This window comes from Mustelus asterias, chromosome 16 (assembly GCF_964213995.1).
Source record: "Mustelus asterias chromosome 16, sMusAst1.hap1.1, whole genome shotgun sequence".
Classification (NCBI taxonomy): Eukaryota; Metazoa; Chordata; class Chondrichthyes; order Carcharhiniformes; family Triakidae; genus Mustelus; species Mustelus asterias.
This window is the reverse complement of record NC_135816.1, coordinates 101444269-101463350: the sequence shown is the minus strand read 5'-3', so window position 1 is coordinate 101463350 and position 19082 is coordinate 101444269. Positions and strand designations below refer to the sequence as shown.

Below are 19082 nucleotides of genomic sequence, written 5' to 3'. Positions count from 1 at the left end.
GAGAGATTAAATGGAGTTAAGAAAGACCGATAGAAGAGAATGAGAGAGAGGGTTGCGAGAGAAAGGGGAAATAGAGGGCAGTATGGGAGAGAATGATGGAAAGGGGAAATGGAGTGAACGGGAGAATAAGAGGAGGAAAGAGTTTGAGAAAGAGCAAGAGGGAGAGTGTGGAACACGGGTTGAGAAACAAAGTTGAAATTGAGGTAAGAGAGAAAATGAGAGAGGTAAGGAGAGGGGAAATGGGTTGAAGAGAAAATGAAAGGGGAGATTGAGGGATAGAGAGGAAAAGAGTTGAGCAAGTGAAGAAGAGAGGGAGAAAGGAAAAGGAAGGGAAGAAAACACGGGTGGGCAACAAAGAGAGGGAGGGAATGAGAGGGGGAGAGACAAAAACAATCCAGGAAAGGAGAAGGAGGCAGAGATTGGATAGGAGAGAGAGAGATGGAGAAGAAAACCAGACAGAAAGACAGTGAATGACAGAGAGAAAAAAAGAGGGAAAGAGAGTGAAGGGAAGAAAGGCTCAAGAGAGAGAGAGAGAGAGAAATAGTGAAACAGGGAGAGGAATACAACAGAGATGGAGATCAAGAAAGAGAGAGAAGGGAGTGAGAGTGGAAGTGGAGAGGCACGTCAGACACCAGAATGTTACAGATGTTCGCGCGGGTGGGATTTTCCCATCCCACTGCAGTGAACAGAGATTTTACCAGGCGCCAAATTCTCCAGCTTCGCTGCACCGGGAGCGTGGCATGAACGGCAGGTAAGATTGTGCCCACAGAGTGAGAGGGAGGGTCTACAGTGATGGGGAGAAATAAATTCAGGAGGAGAGAAAAGACGTTGAGAGTGAAGAGGGAGTGAGAGACAGGGAAAGAAGATAGAGAGGTGAGGAGTTGGAGAGAGGGGTAGGGAGAGTAAGTAAGGGAGAGGGGAAAGGAGGGGAGAGGGAGGGAAGGTGAATGTTGTCATGGCACACGGTTATGATATCACAAACTTTTCGAAAACAGGGACTGATAAAGTAAATGTAGACCAAATGTTTCCTCTTATGGGATAATCTAGAACAAGAGGTCACAGGTATAGATTGAGAGGCGGCAGAGTTAAACCTGAGATGAGGAGGAACTACTTCTCACTGGAACTCATTGCCCCGCAGCGGGGAGTCTGAATCGTTGAATGGTTTCAAGGAGATTTTTTCCAATAAGAAATGGGATAAGGGGAACAGGTGGGGAGATGGATTTGAGACCAGGGAGAGGTCAGCCATGATCTGATTGAATGGTGACGCAGGCTCAAAGGGCTGAAATGCGTACTTCGGCTCCTAATTCCTGTGTTCCTATGGATTTGAGTATGTCAGTGTATGTGTATGTGAGCGTGTGTGTGTAAATGTGTGATTCTGTGTGGGTTTGCCTGAATGTGTTTGTGTGTGAATATATTTGTGTGAATGTGTGTGTGTGTGAGAGACTATATGTGCGAGTGTGTGTGTGTGAATATATGTGTGCGCATATCTGCGTGTGTGTGCTTGCCTGAATGCATGTGAGTATGTGTCTGTGTGTGTGTGTGCTTGAATGAATGAATGTGTGTGTGTGTGGGCGGTACAGGAGCACAGTAGTTAGCGCTGCTGCCTCAGAGCACCAGGGACCCAGGTTCAATTCCTGGTTTGGGTCACTGTGCAAAGTTTGCACGTTCTCCCCGTGTCTGCGTGGGTTTTCTCCGGTTTCATCCCACAATCCGAAAGACATGCCGGTTAGGTGCATTGGCCATGCTAAGTTCTTCCTCAATGTACCCGAACAGGCGCTGGAATGTGGCGACTAGGGGAATTTTCAGAGTAACCTCATTGCAGTGTTAATGTGAGCCTACTTGTGACACTAATAAATAATAAATAAACTGTATGTGTTTGCGTGAATGTCTGATTCTCTTTCAGAGAGACGGTGCAGACTTGATGGGCCGGATGGCCTCTTTCTGCACTTTAGGGATTCTGTAGTTTTGTGTGTGTGTGTGTGAATGTGTGGTAGGTTTGTGTGTGCATGTGTGATTGTGTGTGAGAGAATCTGTATATGTGTGTGTGTGTGTGTCTGTGTGTGTGAGAGAGAGAATATGTTTTCCCTGAGTTAGAAAATTACAGCACAGAACAGGCCCTTCAAGAATGTGTGTGTGTGAATGTGTAATTTTGTGTTAATATATATGTGTACGTGTGTGTATGTGTGTGTGGCTGTGTGAAGTTTGTGTGTGTGCATATGTGAATGTGTGTGCGAGAGAATCTGTATGTGTGTAAATGTGTGTGTGTGTGTCTGTGTGAGTAGGTTTGTATGTGTGTATATGTGAATGTGTGTGCGAGAGAATCTGTGTTTGTGTGAATGTGTGTGTGAGACTGTTGGTGAGTAGGTTTGTCTGTGTGAATGTGTGTGCGAGAGAATCTGTGTGTGTGTGTGAATGTGTGTGTGTGACTGTTGGTGAGTAGGTTTGTATGTGTGTATATATGAATGTGTGTGCGAGAGAATCTGTGTGTGTGTATAAAGGGAGAAAGAAAGGAAGAAGAGGAGTGGGAGAAAGGGGCAGGAGACAGCAGGAGGGAGAGGGAGGCAATAGACGGAGAGAAGTGGGAGAGAGGGTCTGACAGAGTAAGAGGAAGGAAAGAGGAGGTGCCAAGAGAGAGGGGGAGAGAAAGCGCAGTAGACGAGGGGGGTGGGGGAGGGGACCAAGAGGAGGGGGAGAGGGGAGGGGCTGAGAGAGGGAGAAGAGGTGAAGAGAGGGTGCCAAGTGAGACGAGGGAGGGAAGAGGGGGGTGCCAAGAGAAAGGGAGTGGAGGGGAGAGGGGTCTAAGGGACAGGAGGGGGGAAAGAGGGAGTTGAGAGAGGTAGAGGAGGGGAGAGTGTGGTGCCAAGATAGAGGGAGAGGAGGAAGAGAGAGGGAGGAGGAAGAGAGAGGTAGAGGAGGGGCAAGGGGACCGAAAGGAGGGAGAGAGAGAGATTGCGCAGTGAAGAGGGATCAGATGGGGAGAGAGTAAGAGGTGTGGAAGAAAGGAAGGGGGAAAGGGAAAAAGTGAGGGAGGATCAGAAATGGGGAGAAGGGGAGAGTGGACGAGTGAGGAGGAGGGGAGTGAGCGATGCAGGATTTCGAGTGAGTAAAGCAGGGAGTGAGGCAGAGGCAAACATGAATTAGCACCACCCAACCATCCCAGCTCAGCATTGAACAAAGGCCGAGAGACTGAGGGTGGAGCCAGACCAAAAGAGAGATTTCCTTCACGAATAGAAACATCACTGAGGGGTGGAGCAAAGAGGGAGCAAACTTTAAAAATGCAGAACACTCTGCAGAGGGAACGAGAGAGCCAGAAAGAGGGAGAACCAGAGACAGTAACAATGGCAACACAGGAAGTAGTGGGTGGTTTGGACAAGCTTTCGGCAGTCAGTTGTGAAATTCAGGCCATTGTCAGATCAGTAAGTGTTTAACTTTCAATATCCCCTTTATTACCTCAACGAACGAACGCGCGCGCACACAGCACTGACCCTCTGACAGTGCGGCACTCCCTCAGTACTGTCCCTCTGGCAGTGCAGCACTCCCTCAGTACTGACCCTCTGACAGTGCGGCACTCCCTCAGCGCTGACCCTCTAACAGCGCAGCACTCCCTCAGTACTGACCCTCTAACAGCGCAGCACTCCCTCAGTACTGACCATCCCATGGTGCGGCAATCCCTGTCATTCCTCACCCTTGTATTTTTATATTGTATCTGTTTCCAGCTCAAGCCTATGGTTGAAGAGAAGTTGAATAGATCATTTTCCGTTTTTCATGCAATCTCATGTCGCTCACAGTTGGTCGCTGGCCAAAATTACTTTGTGAAGGTACGTCAACAGATATAACATGCATTTATACTGCAGTTTGAAGAAAGGAAAATCACGCAGGATACTCGGCATGTTACTCAGACAGAAAATTTGAGAATGACCGAAAGGAATATCGGACACATTTGGGATAGCTTGTTTAAAAGCAGAAGGTTCAGTAAAATCTGAAGCCATGTTCTCCAGGTTTATGGAGGGGATTCGAGAGTTTAGAGTACAGGCTGCAGAAGGCATGGCAGACACCATTGGAAATCTGGGATTAGCAAGAAGGCAGATTTGTGGGAGATCAAGACAACTGAGGTTTGTGGGAATTTGAGGATGTTACAAAGATAGGGAGCGTTGTAGAGGCTGGAAGAGGTTACAGAGATAGCGAGTGCTGTCGAGGCTGGAAGAGGTTACAGAGATAGCGAGTGTTGTAGAGGCTGGAAGAGGTTACAGAGATAGCGAGTGTTGTAGAAGCTGGAAGAGGTTACAGAGATAGCGAGTGTTGTAGAGGCTGGAAGAGGTTACAGAGATAGCGAGTGTTGTAGAGGCTGGAAGAGGTTACAGAGATAGCGAGTGCTGTCGAGGCTGGAAGAGGTTACAGAGATAGCGAGTGTTGTAGAAGCTGGAAGAGGTTACAGAGATAGCGAGTGTTGTAGAGGCTGGAAGAGGTTACAGAGATAGCGAGTGCTGTCGAGGCTGGAAGAGGTTACAGAGATAGCGAGTGTTGTAGAAGCTGGAAGAGGTTACAGAGATAGCGAGTGTTGTAGAGGCTGGAAGAGGTTACAGAGATAGCGAGTGTTGTCGAGGCTGGAAGAGGTTACAGAGATAGCGAGTGTTGTAGAAGCTGGAAGAGGTTACAGAGATAGCGAGTGTTGTCGAGGCTGGAAAAGGTTTCAGAGAAAGAGAGGATTGTGGGGATTGAAGGAATAACAGAGATAGGGTTGCAGGGGTGGAGAGGTTACAGAGATAGGGAGAATTGCAGGAACTGGAGGAATTTACAGAGATAGGGAGCGTTGTAGGGACAGGAGGAGGTTACAGAGAAAGGGAGTGTTGTAAGGACAGGAGGACGTTACAGAGATAAGGAGGGTTGTAAGGACTGAGGGAATTTACAGAGAGGGAGGTTTGTTGGAGTTGGAGGTTAGATAGGGAGAGTTGTCGGGACTGCTGGAGAACAGATCGGGGTTTTGGAGTGTTGGAGAAGGTTACAGAGATAGGGAGCACAGAGGGAGGGCTGCTCTGTTGAAAGGGGGAGCACGAGGGAGTGCTGTTCTATTGAAGGAGTAGCTCTGAGGGAGTGCTGCTCTGTTGAAGGGATAGCACTGAGGGAGTGCTGCTCTGTCAGAGGGGTAGCACTGAGGGAGCGCTGCTCTGTCAGAGGGGTAGCACTGAGGGAGTGCTGCTCTGTCAGAGGGGTAGCACTGAGGGAGCGCTGCTCTGTTGAAGGGGTAGCACTGAGGGAGAGCTGCTCTGTCAGAGGGGTAGCACTGAGGGAGCGCTGCTCTGTCAGAGGGGTAGCACTGAGGGAGTGCTGCTCTGTCAGAGGGGTAGCACTGAGGGAGCGCTGCTCTGTCAGAGGGGTAGCACTGAGGGAGCGCTGCTCTGTCAGAGGGATAGTTCTGAGGGAGTGCTGCTCTGTTGAAGGGATAGCACTGAGGGAGTGCTGCTCTGTTGAAGGGGTAGCACTGAGGGAGCGCTGCTCTGTCAGAGGGGTCGCACTGAGGGAGTGCTGCTCTGTTGAAGGGGTAGCACAGATGGAGTGCTGCTCTGTCAGAGGGGTAGCACTGAGGGAGTGCTGCTCTGTTGAAGGGGTAGCACAGATGGAGTGCTGCTCTGTCAGAGGGGTAGCACTGAGGGAGCGCTGCTCTGTCAGAGGGGTAGCACTGAGGGAGCGCTGCTCTGTCAGAGGGATAGTTCTGAGGGAGTGCTGCTCTGTTGAAGGGATAGCACTGAGGGAGGGCTGCTCTGTTGAAAGGGGGAGCACGAGGGAGTGCTGTTCTATTGAAGGGGTAGCACAGATGGAGTGCTGCTCTGTTGAAGGGATAGCACTGAGGGAGTGCTGCTCTGTTGAAGGGGTAGCACTGAGGGAGCGCTGCTCTGTCAGAGGGGTCGCACTGAGGGAGTGCTGCTCTGTTGAAGGGGTAGCACAGATGGAGTGCTGCTCTGTCAGAGGGGTAGCACTGAGGGAGCGCTGCTCTGTCAGAGGGGTAGCACTGAGGGAGCGCTGCTCTGTCAGAGGGATAGTTCTGAGGGAGTGCTGCTCTGTTGAAGGGATAGCACTGAGGGAGTGCTGCTCTGTTGAAGGGGTAGCACAGATGGAGTGCTGCTCTGTCAAAGGGGTAGCACTGAGGGAGTGCTGCTCTATCAGAGGGGTAGCACTGAGGGAGTGCTGCTCTGTCAGAGGGGTAGCACTGAGGGAGCGCTGCTCTGTCAGAGGGGTAGCACTGAGGGAGCGCTGCTCCGTCAGAGGGATAGTTCTGAGGGAGTGCTGCTCTGTTGAAGGGATAGCACTGAGGGAGTGCTGCTCTGTTGAAGGGGTAGTACTGAGGGAGGGCTGCTCTGTCAGAGGGGTAGCACTGAGGGAGTGCTGCTCTGTCAGAGGGGTAGCACTGAGGGAGTGCTGCTCTGTTGAAGGGATAGCACTGAGGGAGTGCTGCTCTGTCAGAGCGGTAGCACTGAGGGAATGCTGCTCTGTTGAAGGGATAGCACTGAGGGAGTGCTGCTCTGTTGAAGGGATTGCACTGAGGGAGTGCTGCTCTGTTGAAGGGATAGCACTGAGAAATTTCTTATGAAAACTGATTGTTTCCCATTTTTTTAAGGTTGTTGTTGGTGATGGTGATGACTACATACATATTCGTGTGTTCGAGCCTCTGCCCCACACTGGTGGCCAGCCTTCATTGGTTGAAATTGAATCTGACAAGAAACTATTCGATGAGATTTCATATTTCCAGGAAAGCCCACACACCCAGGGTACCACCTGCTCCTCTCTCTGCTGATGCTAAAATGCTCTTTCAGAATAAGCTCTGCATTTCAACTTCTGCTCCCAGTCACTGCTCGCATAGCAGCTCACCCTTCAGACCCTTGTCCCACTGCCGCCTTGAACCTGATAGGCAATTCTATCTCCTTGAGAACACAGCAAAGGTGCCTACCCACCTGCTTAAACATCCACTCCCTCCAGCACTGACAAACAGTCGCAGCTCTGTGTACCATTTACAAGATGCACTGCAGCAAATACCAAAGATCCCTCGACAGCACCTTCCAATCTGTGAACTTCACTGAGATCCCTCGACAGCACCTTCCAATCTGTGAACTTCACTCAGGACAAGGGCACCAGACACATGGGAACACCATCACCTGCAAGTTCCCCTCCAACTCACTCACCACCCTGACTTGGAAATAAATTGCCTTTCCTTCATTGTGGCTGGGTCAAAATCCTGGAACTCCCTCCCTAACAGCACTGTGCGTGTTCCTCCATCACGTAGATAATGATTGAAGAAGGCAACTCACCACCACCTTCTCAACGGCAATTAGGAATCTGCAATAAATTCTAGCCAGTGATGTAAATACACCCCCAGAATGAATGATTCAAAGTCAAAAACCCTGTCGCTCTTTCAAATAAAATACGTCCACCAAACAAAAACTTAACAATGTGCTCATGGAATCTTGCTGTGCGTCAAGTTGTGTCAGTCCCCAAAGCAACAGAACTCGCTGAAGGACGTGTGGAGTTCTGAACAGAACATCTGCCACTGTAAACTCTCCTGAAAAACCCTGAAACAGCGATTGAACGATTCAACTGCAATTGCATCGCACGTGATTCAATAAAACCATTCTGAAGCTTTTACTTGTTGCTGTTGACTCTTTCCATTTTGGGATTGGGGCTAAATGGAGCATGTAAGGGATGAGGTGGGGGACATGAATGAACCTGGGTTTCTCACACTGTCCGGGGCTGTTGCTGGGATGGTGTGAGTGAGAATATTCCACAGCTGGTCCACCAGTTCTGGCGATGCCCAGGCTTTGAACTATTTGCCCTCCGAGGAGCTCTGACATGGATGACAGTTCCAGCAGCAGGTCAGCTGAGAGGGGACGATGTTAAATAAGAACGTAAGAACTAGGAGGAGGAGTAGGCCATCTGGCCCCTCGAGCCTGCTCCGCCATTCAATAAGATCATGGATGATCTTTTCGTGGACTCAGCTCCACTTACCCGCCCGCTCACCATAACCTTTCATTCTTTACTGTTCAAAAATTTATCGATCCTTGCTTTAAAAACATTCAGTGAAGTGGCCTCAACTGCTTCACTGGGCAGGGATTTCCACAGATTCACAACCCTTTGGGTGAAGAAGTTCCTCCTCAACTCAGTCCTAAATCTGCTTCCCCTTATTTTGAGGCCATGCCCCCTAGTTCTAGTTTCATCTGCCAGTGGAAACAACTTCCCTGCTTCTATCTTATCTATTCCCTTCATAATCTTATATCTTTCTAAAAGACCTCCCTTCATTCTTCTGAATTCCAATGGCAGAGCAAAGTGTGCAGAGGGTGCTGAAAGTCTGCAAAGGGATATACATAGTCTACGTGAGTGGACGAGGGTCTGGCAGATGGAGCACAACATTGGTAAACGTGAGGTCATCCATTTTGGTAGGAATAACAGCAAAATGACTATTATTTAAATGGTAAAAAATTGCAGCATGCTGCTGTGCAGAGGAATCTAGGTGTCCTTGTGCAGGATTCTCAAGGAATTGGTTTGCAGGTGCAGCAGGTAATTAAGAAGACAAATGGAATTTTGTCTGGATAGAGTTTAAAAACAGCCCTCGTCTACTCAGTCTCTCCTCATAAGCCAACCCTCTCAACTCTGGAATCAACCTCGTGAATCTCCTCTGCACCCTCTCCAGTGCCAGTATATCTTTTCTCAAGTCAGGAGACCAAAACTGGCCTCACCAACACCTTATACAGCTGCAACATAACCTCACTGTTTTTAAACTCTATCCCTCAAGAATGAAGGACAAAATTCCATTTGTCTTCTTAATTACCTGCTGCACCTGCAAACCAACTCCTTGAGAATCCTGCACAAGGACAGCCAGATTCCTCTGCACAGCAGCATGCTGCAATTTTTTACCATTTAAATAATAGTCATTTTGCTGTTATTCCTACCAAAATGGATGACCTCACATTTACCAATGTTGTGCTCCATCTGCCAGACCCTCGCCCACTCACTTAGACTATGTATATCCCTTTGCCGACTTTCAGCGTCCTCTGCACACTTTGCTCTGCCACTCATCTTAGTGTTGTTGTGGGAAAAATCCATTAGTAGTCAGACTTCGAGATTCAGAAAATACGATTTCTTAAACGGAGCTCCGTGGAGACAAGGCACATGTCTGTAGCAAACCTTCTCTCACTCATATGTCGGGAGCGGTTCATTTTTATACCCTTTACACAATGGGTAAACCGGTGATTCGAACATTATCACATCGTTTAAGTGAGTACAAGCAGGTATAGACATTTAACATAATATGAATGGGTACATCCCTTCATGTTTAAGCAAGTACAAGCAGGTATAGACATTTAACATAATATGAATGGGTACATTTCCTCATGTCTGTATCTGTCAATGGTCAGTTTCGTCTCATTCAGGTGCTAATTGGTTTCCTCGCATTCATATTTTCCCGCTTCCTAAGGTTAATCTAAGCTCTTTGTTTCGGGTTTTCCTTATCTTAAAAGATGTTTTGACCCTTGGCTTGGCTTCCTGAGGTGTTTGTTTGCTATGAGTCACTGTCTGTGATTTGGGAATGGCTTGTCTGTTAGGTTTTGATTTAAAGTGATTTCTGAACAGCGGGAGCCGGTGTCTGCTTTTTGGCTTCTTTCCCAGTTAACCCTTTATGTGCCAGGCAGCCATTTTAAAGTGTGCCCCCCTTGTATTTTCCCCTTTACAGTCCCTCCTTTTGGTCGGATTATAGCTTGGACAATCCTCAGACCAACAATCATACATTCACATATACAGGTCTTCGCTCTTCTCTCCTTCTTTGCTTCTTTCGATGTCTTCATTTCTTCCAGTATCTTTATTTCTTCTGACGTCTTCAGGGATCTTCATTAGGGGCTCTTCTTCGATGTACACACTGGCTCCTGGCACAATTCTTGTCAACATTATTTTAAAACAGGCTTTAAGGCATCCCACAGTCAGACAACTGACAATTATAATGATGTAGGCGGGCATAAATTTTGTGGGTATTAGGATTAGAATATTTCTTAAACTATAACTCGATAAATGAAGCAAAACAGGACAGCATTCAGCCAGAAAGGTGTGAATAAGGCAAGCAGGCATCTTTTAAACACAGAAACCAGGTTGACAAAGACTCAGGAACTCGCATCAATATGCTATTCAGAAAATATCTTGAGACCTGGAAAACTTCCTGACATCCCATCAAACACCCATTGTCCAAAGGAATTCAGAGACATAAAGCAATTATCACACTCTTAAACCAAACTTTACATATTAAAACTCTAGACCAGAAAACCCATTAACGGGATAACTATAAAAGAAAACCATTTACACATCAAACTCCACACCCACAAACCTATTGAAACAGGATGATTATATCAGGAAACCACTCACAAACCATTTACATATCAAAACAGATCGTTACTATAACTATACTCCGTTTTGGCAGGCAGGCAGAGTACTTTGCGGGACTGTCTTGTCTGTGTCCTGATTGTACCTCCGTCGACGTAAAAAAACTATAATAAACTGTGCTGTTATCGATCTTGGCTCTGGGTGCGAGTGGTGTGGTATCTGTTCACTCGCGCTAACAATTGGGGGCTCGTCCGGGATAGTGACCGCCGCTGGAACATCGCCTCTCAAACACTGGGTGAGTATCTTTACTCATTTAAAGTCCGCGGGAATTCCCAGTGCCAGCGGTGTTCCACGGCTGCCGCGATCTGAACTTGTGAACAGAGCCCGATCGAGAGCTGCACAGCGGGGTAGGTTCTTCTTTGGGCGGGTGAGCGGGGTCGCGAATTGTAATTGATTGTGTACTGTTGCATTCCGTGTATCCCTGACAGCGGACCCGACCAGACATTAGCTGACCCAAAAGGTACCTAAGGAAGACAAGGGTTAAGTGGCCGGGAGGCCGGGAGGACGTCCAGGGTTAGGGCCAATGAACGCGGACTCACGAAGTTCGGTTTAAGTCCGGGCGCTGCAAGTCGGGTAGGACCTCTGCAGGCGCGAAAGTCTGGGCCACTGGAAACAGATCCGCGAGGAGTCTGCTACATGTCTGGGCGCTACTAAGTCTGGAGCCTCTGTGAGTGCTTCGGGCACTACAAGCAGGAGACCTCTGGTAGCGCGAAAGAACGGCTACACGCCGGGGGAACTCCTACCTGCGGTCAATCCCACGCTTGTCCGCACCCAGGTCAGGGTGATTCCCGGGGAGATAGGGAAACGGCGAGCCTCTGTGGATTGATTTAGCGGTAGGATTTGGTCAGGAAAGAGTGGCCCCCGGCCCCTGTAGTCGTGGTCAGAGCCCCCCCCCCCCTGTCTCTGTGAGCGGTGATCTCCCCGTTACATGCAGGACGGGCTCTGCGTGTTACTGCTGAAGGTTTAAAGGTACTGACAGTGGAAACACCAAACCAGGAACCCCAGGGATACCTACACAAGTATCTGTGGGAAGCACCAAACCAGGATTAGTACACCACTGATCTTAGCTAAGAGATTCGACATGGATAGCATTGAGACCATTTTTGAATGGGGGCCGGAAGGGTCCCTCACCCGCTATCTAGCAGATAAAAACAAGAACCTAATTAAAAGCATGATTAAAACAGGGTGGAAACCCCAAGACCCCCTTGAGAGCCAACGGGAATGGTGGGCAACGGAAAAGAGGAACAAGGATGATAAGGCTTGGATCCTCATACTGAAGGCACACCTCACCCTAGCAGGGCGAGTCCATAAATACGTTCAGGATAAACAAGAAAAGGCTGAACAGAAAAAGCATGCTGCTGTGATGGCTATTAACCCCGTGTTGCCGGCACTGACCGACTTCTCCCGTGAAGCCCCATACGAGGAATGTCCCGATTGGGAGTGCTTAATAGACGAGACAAGTCCTCGGTGCCCAACAGGGGGGAGTCCCCCGGTAACCACCGATCCCCCAAACGCCAAAGCAGCACCTCTTAAGATCGAATGTATCCCAGGGGGACAAGGGAGAGACGGGCGAGGAAGGCAGGCCCAAATTAAAATGACTTATGTGTCACTCTCGCCAGGGGACACTATGAAATTACTAGAAAAGCTCCCAACCCTGCAGCCCAGGCACAGTAACGCAATTTTTTGGCAAAAGATGAAAGAGATGCAACTGTGCCACAACTTACACAACCGAGATATAGCAGGGTTAGTAAGAGCCAAGATGCCCGAGAATCACTGGGCTCGGCTCCGGGCAGAACACCAGAATGGGACTTGGTGTGCAGACCTAGACGGGAGCCGCCGGGAGCAGGAACAGGCTCTGACAGGCTTTAAAAACGATATCATCCTGACCATGGGGGAGGTCCCCGTGAGTTGGAGTGTAATAGTAGGAGTAACGCAGAAAAAGGAGGAAGGGGCTCAGGAATACGGGCGACGAAAATTCGATGCCTTTGTAGCCCACGGAGGAATGCCAGATGCAGATAGACAGAACCCGGCATTCCTCCAGTTATATAGGGATGGGCTGAGCCCAGCACACCAAGCTATCCTAAAGACAGGATTGGTAAACTTTAACACCTTCGATGAATTAGAAAACTGGGCTGTCACTGTAGACAACCAGCAAAGGAAAACACAGGGCGCCAGAGCAGGGATATCAGCGGTAGGAACTGAAGGAGGACATTGCTACAGGTGCGGGGAATTAGGCCATTTCAAAAGGGAATGCCGAGCTATAATCCCGCACCCTCCTAATACATGTAATAAGTGCGGCAGAATCGGACACACCGAATCTACCTGCAAAGACAGAAGGATCCCAAGGAGAAAGGGAGCGCCCCCGAAGAGACTGGAGAAAACCCCGGCAAGCGCCCCAGATATAAGGGAGAATGAGGTGGTTTCGGACCCAGCGCACCTCAGCCACCAGCAGCTGCTGGACATTATACAAACCTTGGCGGCACAAAAATCTGCATGAGTGGCATCGGCCCCCGCCCCGGGAACGGACCCCCGTATCTGGGTGAATGCATCGTTAGGGGGCCGGCGATGCAAAATATTAATAGATACGGGGGCTTCGATATCCCTCACCAACATGGCACTACCCACCACCCACCGTTCCATAGTAGTAGTAGGAATAGGGGGGGATAGGACTATAGCATATCAGAGCGAAGCAGTGTTACTTGAGGTAGAGGGGATCATACTCCCCGTACACTTCTGGGTGGGCCCAAATGAAGAAGGGACAATTTTGGGAATAGACCTCCTGGGAGAGTTAGGAGCAGTGGTGGACGCTTTCAATAAGCGCCTGCTGTGGACGGCAAGGAAAGAACACAAGAGCGGGATCCAAGGATACTGGGTCCCTAATAAGAACGTAGCAGCCATAGGCATGGGGGCTCCGGCTCCGACGGCCCGAGACTGGAAGAAGGAGGGACTAGTGGGACTCTTATGTCAAGCACTACCCCGGGTCTGGGCTACAGGCAAGCAAGACTGCGGTCTCGTCACAATCCTTCCTTTACAAATACAAGGACCAGCCCATGCCCCTCATAAACAATATCCCATAAAACCCGAGGCGTTACAGGCAACCGAAACAATCGTCCAGGCTTTGGTTAAACGGGGCATCCTGAGACCCACCGTGTCCCACACAAATTCCCCGATGTGGCCCGTCCGTAAGCCAGACGGGAACTACCGACTAACCATCGACTATACCGCCCTGAATAAGGTCACCCCAAAGGAACACCCTATCGTTGCGAGCCCGGCCACTATATTTAACGGACTGCGACCTGAATATTGTATCTTCTCCGTGCTAGACATAGCAAACGGATTCTGGTCAATTCCACTCCACCCAGACTCCCAGGAGAAGTTTGCCTTCACCTGTGGAGGTAGACAGTACACCTGGACCCGTCTCCCCCAGGGATTCCACAATAGCCCCAACATATTCCACCGGGTTATGAGCAAAGCCCTCGAAAATTGTCACTTATCCCCCTATGAGAGCGCTTTTCTCCAATATGTGGATGACATCTTGATCGCCTCCACTAACCCGACGGGGCATTTGGGAGCCCTGTCAGTAATCCTGCGGGGCTTACAAACAGCAGGATTTAAGGTTAACCCAACCAAAGCACAACTCGCAAAACCAGAGGTCCGATATCTGGGGCATTACATAAGTCAGGGAAAGAAAACCCTTCCCACGGACCGAAAAACAGCAATTGCCAACATGACCCGTCCGAACACAGTTAGGGGGGTGCGTAGGGTAATGGGACTCTTTAATTACTGTCGGAATTTCATCGATCAGTTTGCATCCATAGCAGAACCTATCCAGCGATTGGTAAAAGGGGGGAGGCCGGGGGCAGAAATCATTGAATGGGGACCCGAACAAGAAACAGCATACTCCCACCTGAAATCAGAATTATTAGCGGCCCCAGCCTTATGCCTGCCCAACATAGCGAAACCGTTCCATCTTTTTTATAATGCGGAGGACGGATTCTATAGCTCCGTTGTGACTCAAGAAAGTGGGGGCACCATGAGACCTGTAGCATATTATTCGGTGCGGCAGTCCCCGATAGCCAAAGGACTACACAAATGTGTGGCAGCCCTGGACTGTGCCGCATGGGCAGTCAGGGTGTGCGAACCCATTACTATGTTAGGACAGATCATCCTGCACACAAAACATACAATAGTAGAATTATTAAACACAGGTCGACTCCGAACTGTTTCAGATGCTCGAAGGGCAACTTGGGAGGCAGTGCTCCTTCCTCAGGACCAATCTATTAAAATCGTACGAGATACCGGAAGAAACCCAGCAGAGGGGTTCCTTCCAGACGGCAGTCCACATCACTGTCCGATTAACCCAGACATGGATACAGAGGATGGGATTAGTGATCAGCCACTGGAGAACCCCGATATAATACTATACGTAGACGGGTCCCGAAGGCAGGTGGAGGGACAGTACCGCACAGGATGGGCAGTGGTAGATCAGGAAGGAACACTAATAGCAAAGGGCACCATGGGGGGGGGAGACCTCTGCTCAAGTGGCCGAGCTTATAGCATTAACAAAGGCCCTTAGCGCAGGAAGGGACAAAAGGGTAAACATATACACGGACAGTCAATATGCGTTCGGGGTGGTTCACGACTATATGATAGCATGGAATAGGCGCGGATTCATTACCGCAGCGGGGGGACACATAAAACATGAAAATATAATTCGAGACCTGGCCACAGCATCCAGACTACCCTCAGAAGCAGCCGTAATTAAAATAAAAGCCCATCAAAAGACAAGGACTGTAGAGCAGAAGGGGAACCAACTAGCAGATGCCGCTGCTAAAGCTGCAGCAGGGGAAGCCCTCCCACAGATAGCTGCCATCACCTCTTCCCCCATGGAAGAGATGGATGTTCATAAACTACAGGGTAGCGCTGACCCAGACGAGGTGGCGCGGTGGAAACAGACCGGGGCGTCCTTAGACGAAGATGGTATATGGAGGAAAGGACATCAAGTAGTCGCCCCCTCATTCATACAGGCGGAACTACTTCGACTCCACCACGAACCAAACCACTCCGGACGGGATGGGACCCTAGCTCGTTTATCAGGAGATTGGTGGTGGCCAGGGATGGGGCGGGATGTAGCTAAGCACTGCCAAAGATGCATCATATGCGCACAGCATAACCCTGGCCGGCCCCTGAAGGTTAAACTAGCAAACCAACCCAGGCCAAAGGGACCTTGGGAAAACCTCCAAATTGACTTCATCGGCCCTCTACCCACCAGTCGTGGGAAGAAGTACTGCCTGGTCCTCATTGACCAGTTCACCCGATGGGTAGAAGCCTTCCCAACCTGGGATTGCGGGGCAACCACTGTAGCCCACATCTTAGCATATGAGATAATACCCAGATGGGGAGTCCCGTTACAACTGGACTCCGACCAGGGGACACACTTCACAGGCAAGGTAATGAAACACGCATGTAAAACCTTAGGGATCCGACAGCAGTTCCATATACCATACCACCCCCAGAGTGCTGGAATGGTAGAGAGAATGAATCGCACCCTCAAGAACACGATAGCAAAAACTATCGCAGAAACAGGTCAGGGGTGGGTAGATGTCCTTCCCTGTATCCTGATGCACCTACGGGCCACCCCAGGTTGAACCATAGGGCTCACCCCGTTCGAACTAATGACCGGGAGAGCAATGCGACTCCCCGAAAACATCGCCGTGGGAGGGGAAGAAATGACACCCCTCCGGGACAAGCTCAAACGATATGTGCAACACTTAGATTCACAACTCCGAGACCTGCACCACACAGCCAGGGACCAGCAAGCCATTAGAGACCAGGCTAAAAAGGAAAATGTCAGTCATACCCCCACCCTCCCTCGAGTAGGGGATAGGGTTTTGATTCGGATTGCCCCAGACCGACCCGGGTTTGCACCGAAATGGATGGGACCCCACGAGGTTATCCTTACCAGCGATACATGTGCGTGTGTCGATGTGAAAGGAAAAGGCCGATGGAAACATTGGTCGCAATTAAAATCCTATCACCACGGGGAAAGAGGACAGAGCAGACTGACTGAAAGGACAGAGGATGCTCCGTCCACTCCACGTATTGGCCCTTAACCATCTTTGTCCTTACAGCGGAAATCGAAATAACAACCTTTATTTTCCAACACTAAAGGAACTATATGCCAACCGAGGCATGAATGTATATATGTAGATAGAAATAAGAATAAGATAAGTAAGACAAGTTCATCACCTAATATGAACCTAACGACTGGCGGCCACCAGGTTTTATATATCCTCCCCCAACCCCTCTCCAGAACCATGTGGACCACTTGGAGGATGATCCTCGCGGCGACCTTCCTGACGAGTGTGGCACCCGAAGAACACCCCATCTACCCGCGATTCCACGGGATAGCCTTCAACACATCCGAGGCACAATGTGTGCCAGCTGGACCGGACCCTATGAACAGTAGAACTTATCTTAACGCATGGCTACAAGTTTACCCGGGTATCAACGAGATCTGCTTCACTTGCACTTTAGAAGGACTCCGAACATGCATTCAACAGCGGGACCTCCAGAACAGAGACCAGTGCGTTTTTGGGACTCTCTGCGCCCTCCCCGACAACCCACAAGAGGCCCGACCACAGGACACTTTGAATTCAAACATGGACATTTGCGGCTATTACGGACTTGTTGAGGCTCCCGCAGTCTCATTGTATGTATGTTTTGCACCGCTTCCAACGCGACCACAAGGCCCGAAATCTTACCCTGTCCCTTGCAAAGCAGGGGACCGGAGGGAGGACTGGTGTTGTGGAACGAGGGGGAAATTGTGTACGACAACGTAAAACATGAGGTGGTACCTGTCCTGATCGACATTTCAGGAATCCAGGTCCCCAGGCATTGCTCAGAACAGGTACAGAACTTGTATCAGATGTTAGAGAGAGAGACCATAAAACGGGCCATTGATGCAATGGGGGCCACACACTACAGGGGAAACATAAACACCAACACATACCGAAGCAAACGGGGTATTATCAATGATATGCTCACAGGGCTGAATACAGGAGACACAATGATTAACTCCATTGACATCCAGGGCCTCAACAGTAAAATTGAACAGCTGAAAGGGGTAATGAAAAACATATTACAGCGGTCATTAGACCAGCAGGCGGAACAAGCATTCTTAGGGGAAGCGGGCGCCCATATCCAACTAGATGGGATTGCAGTGTTAGAAGCACATGCCCGAACTATCAATCGCCTCAGAGACAGGGAAAGGGAAGACACTGCCCGGGTACAACAGGGACAGTTATGCCATGCATATGGTCAGTGGATGGTGGCACAAATACGACACAATTTGGACCAGGTACACAGGGGGGAAGTGCCCGATTGGATCGACAGCGCCCAACTAGCGCAACTCGCAGATCAGAAGGGGGTGCTGGATGACCGGACCCTGAAGGGGATGACACGAGTATATCCAGTAATCCCCGACTGCGAGGTTAGTGAGGGCACCGGGATAGGAATGGTTCTGCTAATTCCAACGGTCACACAGGACGCTGGACCATTCCCCATCTTCCGAATTGAAAATATTGGTGTTGTTAGGGGCAATGCTTCCCTCCGCTACCACATAACCGAAAACATGGCCATCTCCAAACATGGCATAATGTCCAGTGTTTCTCTCGCAGGGTGCAAGCAGAGGGGAGAGGTCACCATCTGTCCTCACCCACTGAGACAAGGAGAGGCAGCAGAATGTGGGTTTAACCGAACACAGGACTGCACCTTAGAGATTATACCCGTAGACCCACATTTCGCCCGGGCAGGATACGGGGGGCGGGGTAGATACTGTGTAGCCACCACACGTACATCATTCACATATAACGGATTAACATGCCCAATCCCCGACCCTAACTTCTGTTTTACCCCTCGCAAGCCAGTCACTATAGGTCAAGCTCACATCACCAATATTCGAAATAGGCAGACCATAGCCTTTAATGCCACAGACCCCCTAAAAGACAACCTAAGAGACTACCAAGAACCCGAGCAAGCCCCCATCCCACACCTGACCGAAGTCCTAAGGGAGCTCCGACTTAAAGTAGGACACTCCGTCCGACTATACCACCGGTTACAGTCACACATCAAAACCTTGGAACAAGATACCGAGACTGCGTTACGAAGTCAAACATGGGTACAGAAGGTGTGGGACTGGGGTCTAAATGTAAACATCCACCCCTGGGTCCGAATTACATCGCACACACTGGTGGTCATCCAACTCATCTTAGCCCTTTCCTGGGGATTGGCTACATGTTATACCTACCGCCAGCGGAAGAGAATGAAAGCACATAAGAACTTAGTTAGAACAATTGGTATGATGGGGCAGGTAGCCAAGCGGGATGATTACTCCCGCCTACACATGATTTGACAAACTCCGGGACTCCCCTAAACTGTACGACTCCAGTCTCTACGGAGGCAGGAAGCACCGGACACAAAATATAATAAAGGGGAGAAAGATCGGTTAGAAAAGTGAAAAGGAAATAAACAACAAAAATTCACTTTTGACCGACAGGGGGGACTGTAGGCGGGCATAAATTTTGTGGGTATTAGGATTAGAATATTTCTTAAACTATAACTCGATAAATGAAGCAAAACAGGACAGCATTCAGCCAGAAAGGTGTGAG

General features: G+C 49.6%; 1 protein-coding gene across 1 annotated transcript; it reads left to right on the top strand.

The window, feature by feature from the left end:
* The first annotated feature begins 3295 nt into the window (after positions 1-3295).
* Positions 3296-7635, top strand: LOC144505551 (cystatin-B-like). The gene is made up of 3 exons (XM_078231682.1): positions 3296-3416; positions 3717-3818; positions 6614-7635. Exons 1-3 carry the CDS (start codon positions 3339-3341, stop codon positions 6788-6790), a joined length of 357 nt encoding a protein of 118 aa, XP_078087808.1. The 5' UTR covers positions 3296-3338; the 3' UTR covers positions 6791-7635.
* Positions 7636-19082: the final 11447 nt, after the last annotated feature.

Coding starts and splice junctions, on each gene's coding strand:
- LOC144505551 (XM_078231682.1), top strand. CDS start 3,339: ATGGCAACACAGGAAGTAGTGGGTGGTTTGGACAAGCTTTCGGCAGTC. Junction 3,417..3,716: donor TTCAGGCCATTGTCAGATCA/GTAAGTGTTTAA, acceptor ATCTGTTTCCAG/CTCAAGCCTATGGTTGAAGA. Junction 3,819..6,613: donor GCCAAAATTACTTTGTGAAG/GTACGTCAACAG, acceptor CATTTTTTTAAG/GTTGTTGTTGGTGATGGTGA.